The following is a 12,788-nucleotide window of genomic DNA, read 5'->3' as shown; positions in this document are numbered from 1 at the left end:
TATAATCATAAGTTCTAATTATTGAATGTGTTTCCTTGTTAGTTTATCATCATGAACTGAAACTAAGTCATTCATAATAAATATTATTCATTCATTTTAGAACACGTATATTAAACTATAAAAAGTATAGTTTGATAAATTCAAAACACTAATACATTTCCATAAAAGAGTTCATACATATTACATACATTTTAGATAAATTATAATAGGTATAGTTTATGATACATCACTCAACACACTCATACAAAAAGGGTACACTCATACAAAAAAGATTTATATTCACACACATTTCACGTAAATTTGTTAACCTATAGTTTGATAAATTCATAACACTAATACATTTCCATAAAAGAGTTCATACATATTACCTACATTTTAGATAAACTATAATAGGTATAGTTTATGATACATCACTCAACACACTCGTACAAAAAGGGTACATTCATACAAGAAAGATTTATATTCACACACATTTCACGTAAATTTGTTAACCTATAGTTTGATAAATTCATAACACTAATACATTTCCATAAAAGAGTTCATACATATTACATACATTTTAGATAAACTATAATAGGTATAGTTTATGATACATCACTCAACACACTCGTACAAAAAGGGTACATTCATACAAGAAAGATTTATATTCACACACATTTCACGTAAACTTGTTAACCTATATTATGAGACTCTCTCTCTCTCTCTCTCTCTCTCTCCCCCCGTACGTCCGAGTGCGGGATATAATTCTTGGTAGTTATAATCAGAATCTCCTTGAGGGAGAACGTGATACTTGTATATAGATCTATATTGGGTTTGACACCCCACACCTTGCTGCTAGCTACAGTGGAACCTGCAGGTCTACGGGTGTATATTGTGAGACTCTCTCTCTCTCTCTCCCCGTACGTCCGAGTGCGGGATATAATTCCTGGTAGTTATAATCAGAATCTCCTTGAGGGAGAACGTGATACTTGTATATAGATCTATATTGGGTTTGACACCCCGCACCTTGCTGCTAGCTACAGTGGGACCTGCAGGTCTACGGGTGACAAATGTCATTTCAGTTTTCGCGACTACTGAGAACGTCGTGGCAGGTTCACATAGTCATAGTATGATTATAGCGACTCACATAGGGATATAACAATCCATAAGTTTACGGGATTTTATTTTTAAAACCTAAATGAGTTTTATGTCGATTTAAAAATCACTTTTTATCTCTATGAGTACAGATATTACTGTACACTTTTGGTTTTGGTAGTTACGACTACACATCATTTGAAACCACATTCATACCTTTAAGAATGGTCAATACTTGTCATTACTCGGTCCTCTAATTTAGGACTACATACATATAAAGTATTAACAAACATGAGAACGTACAGAAATTTCATTTAATTCAAACGCGTCCATATCCATTTAAGTACATAACATTTTCTATTAATAAGAAAGGTTACTTATACATTTTGGTCTTCAGTCATAAGACTACATTACACGGATTTTAAAGAAAATATTGGATTTTCTGGATACATATTCTAACGCTTTTACAAGGAAAACGATTTACTTTTCCAACGAAATCTCTTATGAACTCACCAACCTTTGTGTTGACACTTTTCAAAACTACTTGTATTCTCAGGAATTCAGTGAAAACAGGAAATCAACAACGTTTTGAGGATGGGACGATAAATCGTCAAACAGTTCATTTTGTATCATAATGTAATTGATGTGAATCATGTAAACATGTGCTTTGATGTAACGTTTTCAATTATATTTGTGTTGGTTGTATTTACTTTGAGCACTATTATACTCATTGTTGTGATACTCTACATGAAGTCCTCCACCCCCGGACGTTTCCGCCATCCTTGGTTTGGGGGTGTGACAGTATGAGGTTATGTTATCACTGTGATCAGGTTGGCCACATGAGGGCCAACTATCCACTACTTGCCGCCAAGCCGGTGCAGGCTGCACGCCGGCTACTTTGAGGATCACGGATGGGAGACCAGTCAGGACAGAGCCTCCGAAGGCTCAGGGTCGTGCTTTCCAGCTTACGGCAGAGGAGGCCAAAGCAGCACCAGATGTGGTTGCGGGTATGTTTCTATCCTCATCTCGTTTTATTTATCTATTGTATGCTTATCTGTTGTACCTATAATTAGGTACGTTTTTGGTGAACTCTTTGCCTGCTTTGGTCTTATTTGACTCGAGGGCGAGTCGGTCCTTCGTGTCTCAGTCTTTTAGTAGGGAGATCAGTGCGCCAGTAGGCGAGTTAGAGTATCCGTTGCGATTGTCTATCGCCAACGAACACGGGGTTTCTGCTTCTTTAGTTTATCGAGGATGTGACTTGGAGGTTTTCGGGGTGTCTTTTCTGATAGATCTGATTCCGATCCCCATGGGGGAGGTGTGCGTGATTGTGGGCATGGATTGGCTCAGTTGGTTCGGGGCTATGATTGATTGCGAGGGCCAGCGAGTGGTGGTTCGAACCCCAAGTGGGGGAGAACTGGTTATATATGGTGAGGGCACCAGAGTAGGATCAGGGTTTTGTTCAACTGCCAGGGCTCGGCAGTACATTCAGCATGGGTGTATGGGTTATCTAACGTATATGGTAGATACGCGAGTCAGAGACCAGACCTCGGTTTCCGATGTACCAATACTCAGGGAGTTTGGAGATATGTTTGCGGAGGAGTTGCCAGGGATACCTCCGGAGAGGCACGTTGAGTTCACGATCGACTTGGTGCCAGGTGTGGCCCCTATCGCTAAGGCATCATACCGATTGGCGCCACCAAAGATGTAGGAGCTGTCGTCGCAGCTACAGGAACTGTTGGGCACGCAGTTCATTCGACCTAGAAGTTCTCCATGGGGAGCGCCGTTTCTTTTTTTCCGGAAGAAGTACGGTTCGTACCAGATGTGCATTGATTACCATGAGTTGAACAAGCTAACGACGATTAGGAGCTTTCTGGGATTGGCAGGATATTACCAGAGATTCATACGGGATTTCTCCAAGATTGCAGTACCCCTCACTCGTCTGACGAGGAAAGGGGTGGATTTCCGGTGGGGCCCCAAGCAGCAGAGGGTGTTTGAGACCCTTCGTCAGCGTTTGTGTGAGGCACCAGTCATGACACTCCCGGAGGGGGTTGAGGATTTTGTGGTGTTCTGTGATGCATCCATCATAGGTTTAGGGGCGGTCTTCATGCAGAGAGGACGAGTGATAGCCTACGCATCGCGGCAACTGAAGGCGCATGAGACGAGATACCCTACGCATGACTTGGAGCGGGGGGCCGTGGTGTTCGCCCTCAAGATATGGAGACATTACCTTTATGGGGTCCACTGTACCATTTATACGGATCACAAGAGCTTGAGACATATCATGGATCAGCCGAACCTGAACATGAGACAGCGCAGGTGGTTGGACGTAGTCAAGGACTATGATTGTGAGATCCTTTACCACCCTGGTAAAGAGAATGTGGTTACAGATGCTTTGAGCCACAAGTCGACTGAATCTTCCACCCCCGCGGTATGTATGAGGATAGCAGCGGATTCTCCGCTTGTGAGTTTGATCAGAGATGCCCAGGTAGAGGGCATACAACCGGAGAATTGGAAGTTGGAGAGGATCAAGGGTGAGAGTACCAGGTTCGTGCAGGATAGTCGGGGATTACTGACTCGATGCGGTCGGGTTTGGGTTCTAGTGTCTGGTGGGGTTAGGCAGACGGTTATGGAGGAGGCTCACAAGTCTCATTTCTCTATTCACCCGAGGGCCACAAAGATGTACCGGGATTTAAGTTTGAGCTATTGGTGGCCGTGTATGAAGCACGAGATTGCTTGGTACGTCGAGAGGTGCTTGACCTGTAGGATAGTCAAGGCCGAGCATCAGAGGCCGCATGGCAAGCTGTAGCCCCTGGAGATTCCCATGTGGAAATGGGAACAGATCACGATGGACTTTATGACAAAGCTGCCAAAGACGGCGAAGGGGTTTGATGCCATTTGGGTCATCGTTGATCGATTGACCAAGAGTGCCTATTTCTTGGCCATACGGGAGAGTTCGTCGGCCGAGAAGCTGGCCGAAGTGTATGTTCGCGAGATCGTGTCTCGCCATGGGATTCCCATTTCCATTGTCTATGATCGGGATGTTAGGTTTACCTCCCGCTTTTGGAAAAGGTTTCACAAGGAGTTAGGTACGCGATTGCACTTCAGCACAACCTTCCACCCGCAGACATACGGCCAGAGCGAGCGTACTATTCAGACCCTCGAGGACATGTTGAGGGCATGTGTCATCGACTTCGGTGGGAGTTGGGATTCTCACCTACCGCTTGCGGTGTTCGCCTACAACAACAACTATCATTCTAGTCTTGGCGCCCCGCCATTCGAGCTGTTGTACGGGCGGAGGTGTCGCACCTTGGTTTGTTGGGGCGAGGCGGGCCACAGGGTAATGGGTCGGGTGGAGGTGGTCTTGTAGACTACCGAGAAGATTCAGCAGATCAGGCAGCGAATACAGATAGCTCAGAGTCGGCAGAAAAGTTACGCCGACAGACGTCGATCTGAGTTGGAATTCCAGGTAGGTGGCATGGTACTTCTGAAGGCCTCACCCTGGAAGGGTGTGATCCGCTTTAGGAAAAGGGGGAAATTGGGCCCTCAGTATATTGGGCCATTCAGGATCATCGCCAAGATTGGCAAAGTTGATGTAGCGAAAATGGAACCACACACTTACGTGAACATTACAAAAAATGCATGCCAATAAAGAATAAAGAAAGAAGACAATCAATCTTGAATCCATGCCAAGAAAAAAAGATGGACATGTTTCAACCGGTACACATACGTTTGATCAAAAAGTTTCAAGGCGAGAACTTGAGAAGATGAGCCTTGTAAATGAGTATCCACTTAACACGGTGCAACATGTTGGATTTATAAGTTTTGTTAACTCAGTTAACCCGTTATTTAATCATGTGTTATGAACTACATTTTTTAAAGTGAACGGGAAAAAACAAAAAGGGTTTTGAGCGCTAACTAAGATTGAGTCATCACCAACTCATGTGGATATTTAACAAAAAAAAAGGTGGTTGCATGGTTGTCACAACACATTATATCGACGATTAATGAAATTTGTGCAATAAAATTCTAATGTATCCAGTTACTTCTTTTATCTTCCATATTGATTTAATCTTCGTAGTACTAATTAGTTTTCTAAAATATAATATGTATGTTTATGTATATTTCGGCTGCTAATAAGGCTAAAACACTAACCGAAGAATTAATTAGGTGTTTGGTTGAATGGTCCATTATTTGCAAGTTATCTACATTAACTTTAGATAGTTATAATGTCAATATTTCTATGATGGATAAAATGAAAGAAAAGTTGAGATCTAATAATATTCTTTAAAAGGGGAATTGCTTCACATGAAATGTTTTGCACATATCGTGAACTTAATTATTCAACAAGGATTATGTGCAATTCAAAGTACGATAGAAACTATGAATAAGAGTGTTGTTTATTGGACCGCAAATCCAAAAAGAGTGGAAATTTTGAAGGAGGCGAAGGATAGATTCTATTTCAAGCAGGAGAAAGTTAGTTTTAGATTGTAAAACTAGGTGGAATTCCACTTATCTAGGGCTATAAGTGCACTTATGTATAAGGATGTCTTCAATCGCCTAGCACACAATAAGAAAAACTATAAGAAGACACTTATTGATCAAGATCGACATTTAGCAAAAATGATGTGTGAAAAACTCGTTGTTTTATAGTGTGACTGACATGTCAAATATCCAACTATTAATACTTTTTGCAAAAGATTTGTGAGATATGAATGTTGCTTCAAGAGTATCTTGTATAACCTTACACGGAGAACAAGACCATTGCTACCGATATGGTTGGGAAGTTTGACCAATATTAGTTTTGATAGTCATAAGTCCCCAAAAGAAGTTAAGCGACTTAGAAACTCTACTTATAATTTGGTAAAAGATAACAAGCCACATGATACCCAAAAAAGACATTCCTCATTAAATAATTTTAATTTTGGTATGGATATTTATGATTTTGGAGATCTTTTACTTGGTTATGATTTATTTTTTTAATACCACTTCGATTTTGATATTTTAGCATGGTAGAAAATTAAAAGTGTGTTTGGTTATAGATAATTGTTATCAATTTCCACAAAAATGTTTTCACAAAATAAAGTAGAGTTTTCATTTTCAATTTTCAATAAAAATTTTAGAAAAATGCGTTTGGTTGGAACCAGAGAAGCTTTCATTTTTCATCTTAGAAATTTAGAAAACCTTGTAAAATTGTAAAAATCACATTTCTAATTTACATGCAATTTGGAAAAATGGAGATTTTCATTATCTTAGAATATTTTATAAAAACTAAACGAACCAAAAACATTTTCAAAATTTCAATTTTTCTTTGGAAAATTTTTCACAACCAAATGCACCATAATATTCTTAAATATCCTACTTTGCAAAGACTTTTTAGACATGTATTGGCTATGAGTTAGCCCTAAGTAACTTCGGAAGACACGTAACAACTTATTGTAATAGGTTTCAACCTGATACATTAGAACCATTAATTTGTTCATAAGATTGTATATTGGATGAGAAATTAGGTATGGTTTTTTATATTTTAACACGTTTATATTTTATTTTATTTTCTTTAATATAAATTATTTTGTAAGAGTGCTTATCTTTTTATTTATTTATTACTAGAGTGCACTAGAAAAACATCTTCCAAAAATTTAAGTAATAGGCTTCAACATGATACATTAGAACCATTAATTTGTTCGTAAGATTGTATATTGGATGAGAAATTAGGTATGGTTTTTTATATTTTAACACACTTATATTTTATTTTATTTTCTTTAATATACATTCTTTTGTAAGAGTACTTATCTTTTTATTTATTTATTGCTAGAGTGCACTAGAAAAACATCTTCCAAAATTTTAAGTTATAAGAGATGATGAAACGGATCCAAGCTTTGTGGATTTTGATACTTTGTCTATGAAGGTTTGTCATTTTTTATTTTAGGTGCTGTTTGTTTTTCGGAAAAAACCTCTTCAAACCTTTTATTGATGCGCGGTGCAGCACACACGCAGCGTTTTTCATCTTGCAGTTGTTTGTTTTTTAAAAGTCTTCAGAGTCAAAAACATCTGCCCGTGCCCTGTTTGGCGCAACACTTGTACTGCCTCTTCCAACCTCTTCTTCTTCTTTTTTTTTCTTGCTGAAATTTTTATTATATGTTATTGAAATTTTGTTTCACTTTTTTTTCGTTTTTTTTTTATTCTTGTTGAATTTTTTTGTTTTCTTTATATTGAATAATGATAAATTCTTGATGAAATATCATTATTTTTTACTAAATATCTTTATTTTTTTATTGAAATATCATTAAGTCTTGCCGAAATATTATACATTATTAAATTTTCCGTATTAAAAAACTATTTTTGATTTATAAAATTAATTTATTTTAATTTTTTAATATCTACAGCAGTATGCAGATGTTAAAAAAACAAACACGCTTCTTATTATAGTCTGCAGCCATTTGGTCCACATCTTTTATTGCAGAGGGTTACAGAGATGGTCCGCAGACTTCACGAATTTTTGCTTCAGAAAATCAAACAGCACCTTAGTTTTTTTTTACAAACATGAAAATGATGTGATCATCTTTTATAATTTGACGTCTATGAGAATGAACTAAAATAAATGCTCTTTTAGTGTTTCTTGGTCTTAGTTACTGTTTACGGGCCTTAATTAGTTGTTATGGGTATCAATTTCTATTGTATAATTTTATTGTTTTTTTTTAACGGCTGAAAAATAAAAATAAAGGCTTAAACGAAGGAAAGAAGCCAAGTTATGATCTAACTTGTAACTCCCACATAAGGAGTCAGCACCTTTTCCACCGATTAGATGTTTATGGTCTAATTAAATGTCTTGGCATCGATTTTATTGTTTGTGGGTATTAATTAGTTGTTTATGGATCTCAATCGAAGATTTGTGGGAATTGATTTGTTCTTTGTGGTCTAAATTAGTTGTTTCTTGATCTTATTTGTTGTTTGTGGGTTTGAAATCAATTAGTTGTTTCTGGATCTCAATTAATTGTTTGTGGATATCAATGTTTTTTCTAAATTAATTGTCTTGGGTATCAACTTGATTCTAAAAGCCAATTTTTGTTAAACTTGGTGAAGTAGTGATGTTATTACAATTGAATCGGTTTTACATTCCATTTCATTCATCTTCTTCCCTAATTTCTTCATGTTTTCCGTTATTTTCATTATCCCTAGATTGATGTATGTAAAGTATATAGCCAAAAGGGATATAAATGAATAATATCTAAATAGCAAATAAACTACAAGTGGATATTTAGTACCTACTAGACAATAAGTATTTACATAAAAGTTTAATGAAAAAAACCAGTAAACAGAAAGTAGGAAGATGAACAGTAGCTATATAAGAACAATTATAAACAAATTAACAGGTGATATATATATATATATATATATATATATATATATATATATATATATATATATATATATATATATATATATATATATATATATATATATTATCACGATTTGGTGATGAAAAACATATAAACAAATTACAACACTATTTCACTTATTTTTGTTGGTAGAGACAAAAGCTATATCTCCACTTTCTTCTTTGTTTTTCAATCAACTGTGATGTTGATGATAATTATCTCCATATTAAATTATTTTGGTAACTCAAAGGATAATTTGGCAAAATTACGATTTTGTTCTAACATGACCATAACTAGAAATGTAGACGAAAAAATAAGAATATAAGTATTGAGAAAGGATATATGAATAAATATTGTTCTTACATTTAAAGCGCGATGATTTTGAAAAGGAGGTAAGCAACGAAGCTAGCGATTAAATGCAACTGATAAAGAGAGTGATAGGATAATCCAGGTGAGGAGGAAGTATCCTACAAATCTCGTGGGCCCAAAATCTTCAGGGTCCTGTAATATCACCATTTAATTTAACCATCATGTCATACTTTACCTCCATTGTCACGTTCAGGGAATAAGACAAAACTAACTGCATTGGACTGAACTAGAGAGAAGAACTAAACTAAACCGAAAATGGATGATACAAAGTTTAGTTTAGTTCTGTCCAGTCCAGTCAGTTTAGTTTAGTTTTTGCATTGTACTGGACTGGACAGAACTAAACTAAACTGAACTAAACCGACTACATTCTATGGTTATTTAAAGATTGAAAATGGATGATACAAAAAATTGTGATTTTTTAATTTTAAGAGCATCCATAATAAGAGCATTTTCAAACCAAAAGGCTCTTATTAAATTGAAAAAGCTTTTTCAAGTTCCTTGTTAATTAACAAGTTTTCCCAAGTTGTTTTTTCAATGATAGTGTGGGTCCCATATTTTTTCAATCAATTGTAACTAAAGGACAAATGAAAACATCTCTTATTCTTATTATAGATGCTCCGCATCCACAATAGGAGATGTTTTATTTCATCTCTCACAATAGGAGAGTTTTTTCAAATCTCTTTTTTTGGGATATTTTCATATGTTGTTGCTTACAATTAGTTGGAAAAATATGTCACCCACACAATCATTGAAAAAGCTTATACGAGGAGTTTGTTAATTACCAAGAAACCTTGATTTTAAAAATAAAAAAAAATAAAAAAAAAAAAAAAAACTCTACTTGTAGCTTTTCCAAATACATGTGAAACTCACTACAATGTCTTAAATTTTAGTCACTTCATGTCCTTTCCTAACAAATATTTCCTAAATAGTTTTCTTTTTTCTATCCATATGGGAGGGTTATTAGTTATTACACATTTATACACCAACTAGGAACAATCCAAAAACCCTAAGGGCCTAAACTAAACATATCATATTACCAAATTCTGATCCCAAAGAGTACATAAAGTCAGAGATTTACCTGTGCTGGAGGAGGGGTATCCGGTGAATTTATGGTTTGAGTAATATCAACTTCAAAAGGCCAAGCATATCGATCTGGGTTTTCGTTCCTTGCTAAGCTCCAATCATACAGCCTTCTATCTTCTACCGAAGACAAGATTGTGTAGGACTCCTGAATCATAAACAAAAGACATTTTATCAAACACTTGGTGTCCATTTCTTGTTTGGGACTTTTTAGCTTTTATACGTACCTTTAAGAGGTCAAGCTTCTTTGTTAGCTCCTCTTGTTCCAGACCTTGGTTCATTAGTTCCTCAAGCTTTACATCATATGCAACTTTGACCTGGGATGGTGAATTTAGAAGAAGAGGGTTGACCATGGAGTGAAATTGAATTGAATGACAGAAGAATTTAACGAACCTGATCATATGGACATCCCTTTTTCAGTCCTAGTATGCCATAGTAATCTACATCTGTAATGGCTGCATTCTAAATAGAAACTTCATCAGATTTCTGCGATTTTTTTCAAAATTTTACGCCCGACAACAAGTTTTCTGCCCTAAACAATTAGAATTCTGCGATTTTTAATGAGATTTCCTATTTGTATAGTGTTTGATTGGTGAAAAAGATTAAAAACAATTAGAATTCCAAAAAGAGTACCAATTCCACGAAGAGCTTTTTCGACGTTTAGGGCAGAAATCAAAGAAGGAGGTCCCTTTGGTACTTCTATCTTACTCTCCTCCGTTCCCTCGACCTCCGTAGTGGCTGCCGACGACGATGGTAAATCGTCGGCGGAACTACTGACACAGAATCGACGCGTTGATTTCCTCACGAAACTGATGTAATTGTTGGAGCACCTTCTTCCAATGGCCAGAGGTTTCCGGCAGAGATAAATACTTGCAGTGGCGGAAGTGGTGGTGGTCGCCGACGTAGCCATGGCTATGCGTTGGGGGAGAATTTCCGTTATTCGGTTTCATTACTCTTTCACGCTTGTCTACAAAACTACAAATCCAAAACCATGAGAAAGAAATAGATAACGCAACGTTGTTTTACAGCCAATCGTTTTATTACAATACGAACAAATAAGACTATTTCAAAAGCCATAACAAATCAGTCGTTGTAGTATAGTGGTAAGTATTCCCACCTGTCACGCGGGTGATCCGGGTTCGATCCCCGGCAACGGCGACTGTTTTTATAAAATCACGTAATGAAGTGCCATTTTTTCAGCACTTTTTTGTCTATTTGCAATCAATGATGTAAATAAATTATGTACAAATTTGTTTGACTATTAAGGAATTAATGTCTCTTTTTTCTAAAACAATTTGCATATGTCTATGTATTATTACTCCTAAGTAACATCTTTGTATGAATTGAGCTTCTTAACAACATTGGTGTCATTCATTTCAAAGTCTGGTTAAATATCTTCATACTTACAAATAATTGGTGGTTTCTTTTAAATTATTCATATTCTGTGTTTGAATTCAGCTTGCATAAAACTGAAACCTAAGGATATTTAAAATCTATATGAATATTAAACTCTTTTCATGATCTTTGAAGCATATTAATGTAATTTTTTTTTTCTTAGTTTGTAGAGTATGTAGATGCTATTGCAAAAGCTCGAAATAATGTCCCACTTAGCACTTAGCACTCATCTGGTTTTTAATCTCTTCTTGGCTTCCTTTTTTTACATTATAATATTTTGTGTACGCCTTTTTTTTGCTTATAATTAAATTTCAAATATTTGTTATAGTCTTATAGATTCATGATGCTTCGGAGGTGGGTGACAAAAAGCTAGATGAATTGTGCATTTTAGCTGAGAGCTCAAAAAAGATGATTGGGTCAAGGGAAAAGATACCTTTCGTGCAGAAAAAGAGACATCTAATGGAAAAGATTGTTATGATACTCTTCTCCTTGTAATAAATTTTCTAAAAATCAGTTATTAGCTCTTATAGAGAATCACTTGCTTAAGATTTCCAATTTAAAATTGTAATTAGCCCTCATATATGCGCATAGGATGGTATATATATATATATACATAGGAGGGTTCAATTGAGAAAAAAAATGTTGAGAATGGTGGAATCATTCACAGCCAAACATTTATTTTTGCCGTAAAAGCCTCCAAGCACCGGCGGAAATGGAAAATGAATGCACATGTGTTTTCCAACAAAACATGTTTCCTTAAACTATGCTAATCATTACCTTAATATGTACAAAATATAGTTTTTTTATTTTTTTATTTTTAAGGAATTATTTTTATCGAAAAATAATTTTAAATATATCAAAATTCATAATTTTTTATTCTCTATAAATAGACATCTATATTGATGTAGTTTTAAGATAAAATAAAATTTTTATTTTTTTTTATACTTTCAGCTTTCGTTATTCATAAGTGAATAAAAACGAATCAGTTTTTTACTACAGTACACCGTTATTCACTTATGAATAAAAAGTATGATTAATTTTTTTTACAGTTTAGTATCATTCATATGTGAATATAGCATATAATAAACATATTATATTCATATTTAAGTATTAGATAATGCATTCATTTGTCAATATTACATAGTATATTCACTTGTGAATGTTATATGATATATTCACTTATGAATATTAGATGATATTTTCATATGTGAATATTATATAATATTACATTGTATATCACATAAGAATAGTACATAATATATTCACTTATGAATATTAGATCGTATATTCACTTATGAATAATAGTTGGTATATTCATATGTGAATATTGCACAGTATATTCATATATGAATATTACAATGTGTTTTTAGAAATATATATATAATTGATAGCTTATTTTATTTCCTTATTTTTATTAGTTTATTTTAGATTTTTAGATCTTTTTATCATTAATGCATTGTATTTTATTTATTTTTCTTTAGTATGGACCGTACC

The 12,788-nt window shown here is 35.1% G+C and overlaps 1 protein-coding gene and 1 non-coding gene across 2 annotated transcripts; one reads left to right on the top strand and one right to left on the bottom strand.

Annotated features, from left to right (window-relative positions):
* Window positions 1-8,752: 8,752 nt before the first annotated feature.
* NDHU (Chaperone DnaJ-domain superfamily protein) lies at window positions 8,753-10,870 on the bottom strand. Its single transcript, XM_078965465.1, has 5 exons — window positions 10,533-10,870; window positions 10,293-10,354; window positions 10,127-10,216; window positions 9,898-10,047; window positions 8,753-8,951 (listed from the first exon to the last, which is right to left on the bottom strand). The coding sequence occupies exons 1-5, from the start codon at window positions 10,807-10,809 to the stop codon at window positions 8,856-8,858; spliced, it is 675 nt and encodes a 224-aa protein (XP_078821591.1). The 5' UTR covers window positions 10,810-10,870; the 3' UTR covers window positions 8,753-8,855.
* Window positions 10,871-10,985: 115 nt separating this feature from the next.
* Window positions 10,986-11,057, top strand: TRNAD-GUC (transfer RNA aspartic acid (anticodon GUC)). The gene has a single exon. It is a non-coding gene; the product is annotated as a tRNA-Asp (tRNA).
* The last annotated feature ends 1,731 nt before the right edge of the window (window positions 11,058-12,788 follow it).

This window comes from Lactuca saligna, chromosome 7 (assembly GCF_052625555.1).
Source record: "Lactuca saligna cultivar CGN05327 chromosome 7, ASM5262555v1, whole genome shotgun sequence".
Classification (NCBI taxonomy): domain Eukaryota; kingdom Viridiplantae; phylum Streptophyta; class Magnoliopsida; order Asterales; family Asteraceae; genus Lactuca; species Lactuca saligna.
Note: the sequence above shows the minus strand (reverse complement) of the source record. Positions and strands in the feature narration are given on the sequence as shown.

Excerpts from the sequence above, each read along its gene's own strand:
- NDHU (XM_078965465.1), bottom strand. The coding sequence starts at position 10,809 with ATGGCTACGTCGGCGACCACCACCACTTCCGCCACTGCAAGTATTTAT. Across the intron at positions 10,048-10,126 it reads AGAAGCTTGACCTCTTAAAG|GAGTCCTACACAATCTTGTC; the intron begins GTACGTATAAAA and ends TTTATGATTCAG. Across the intron at positions 8,952-9,897 it reads ATACCCCTCCTCCAGCACAG|GACCCTGAAGATTTTGGGCC; the intron begins GTAAATCTCTGA and ends GTGATATTACAG.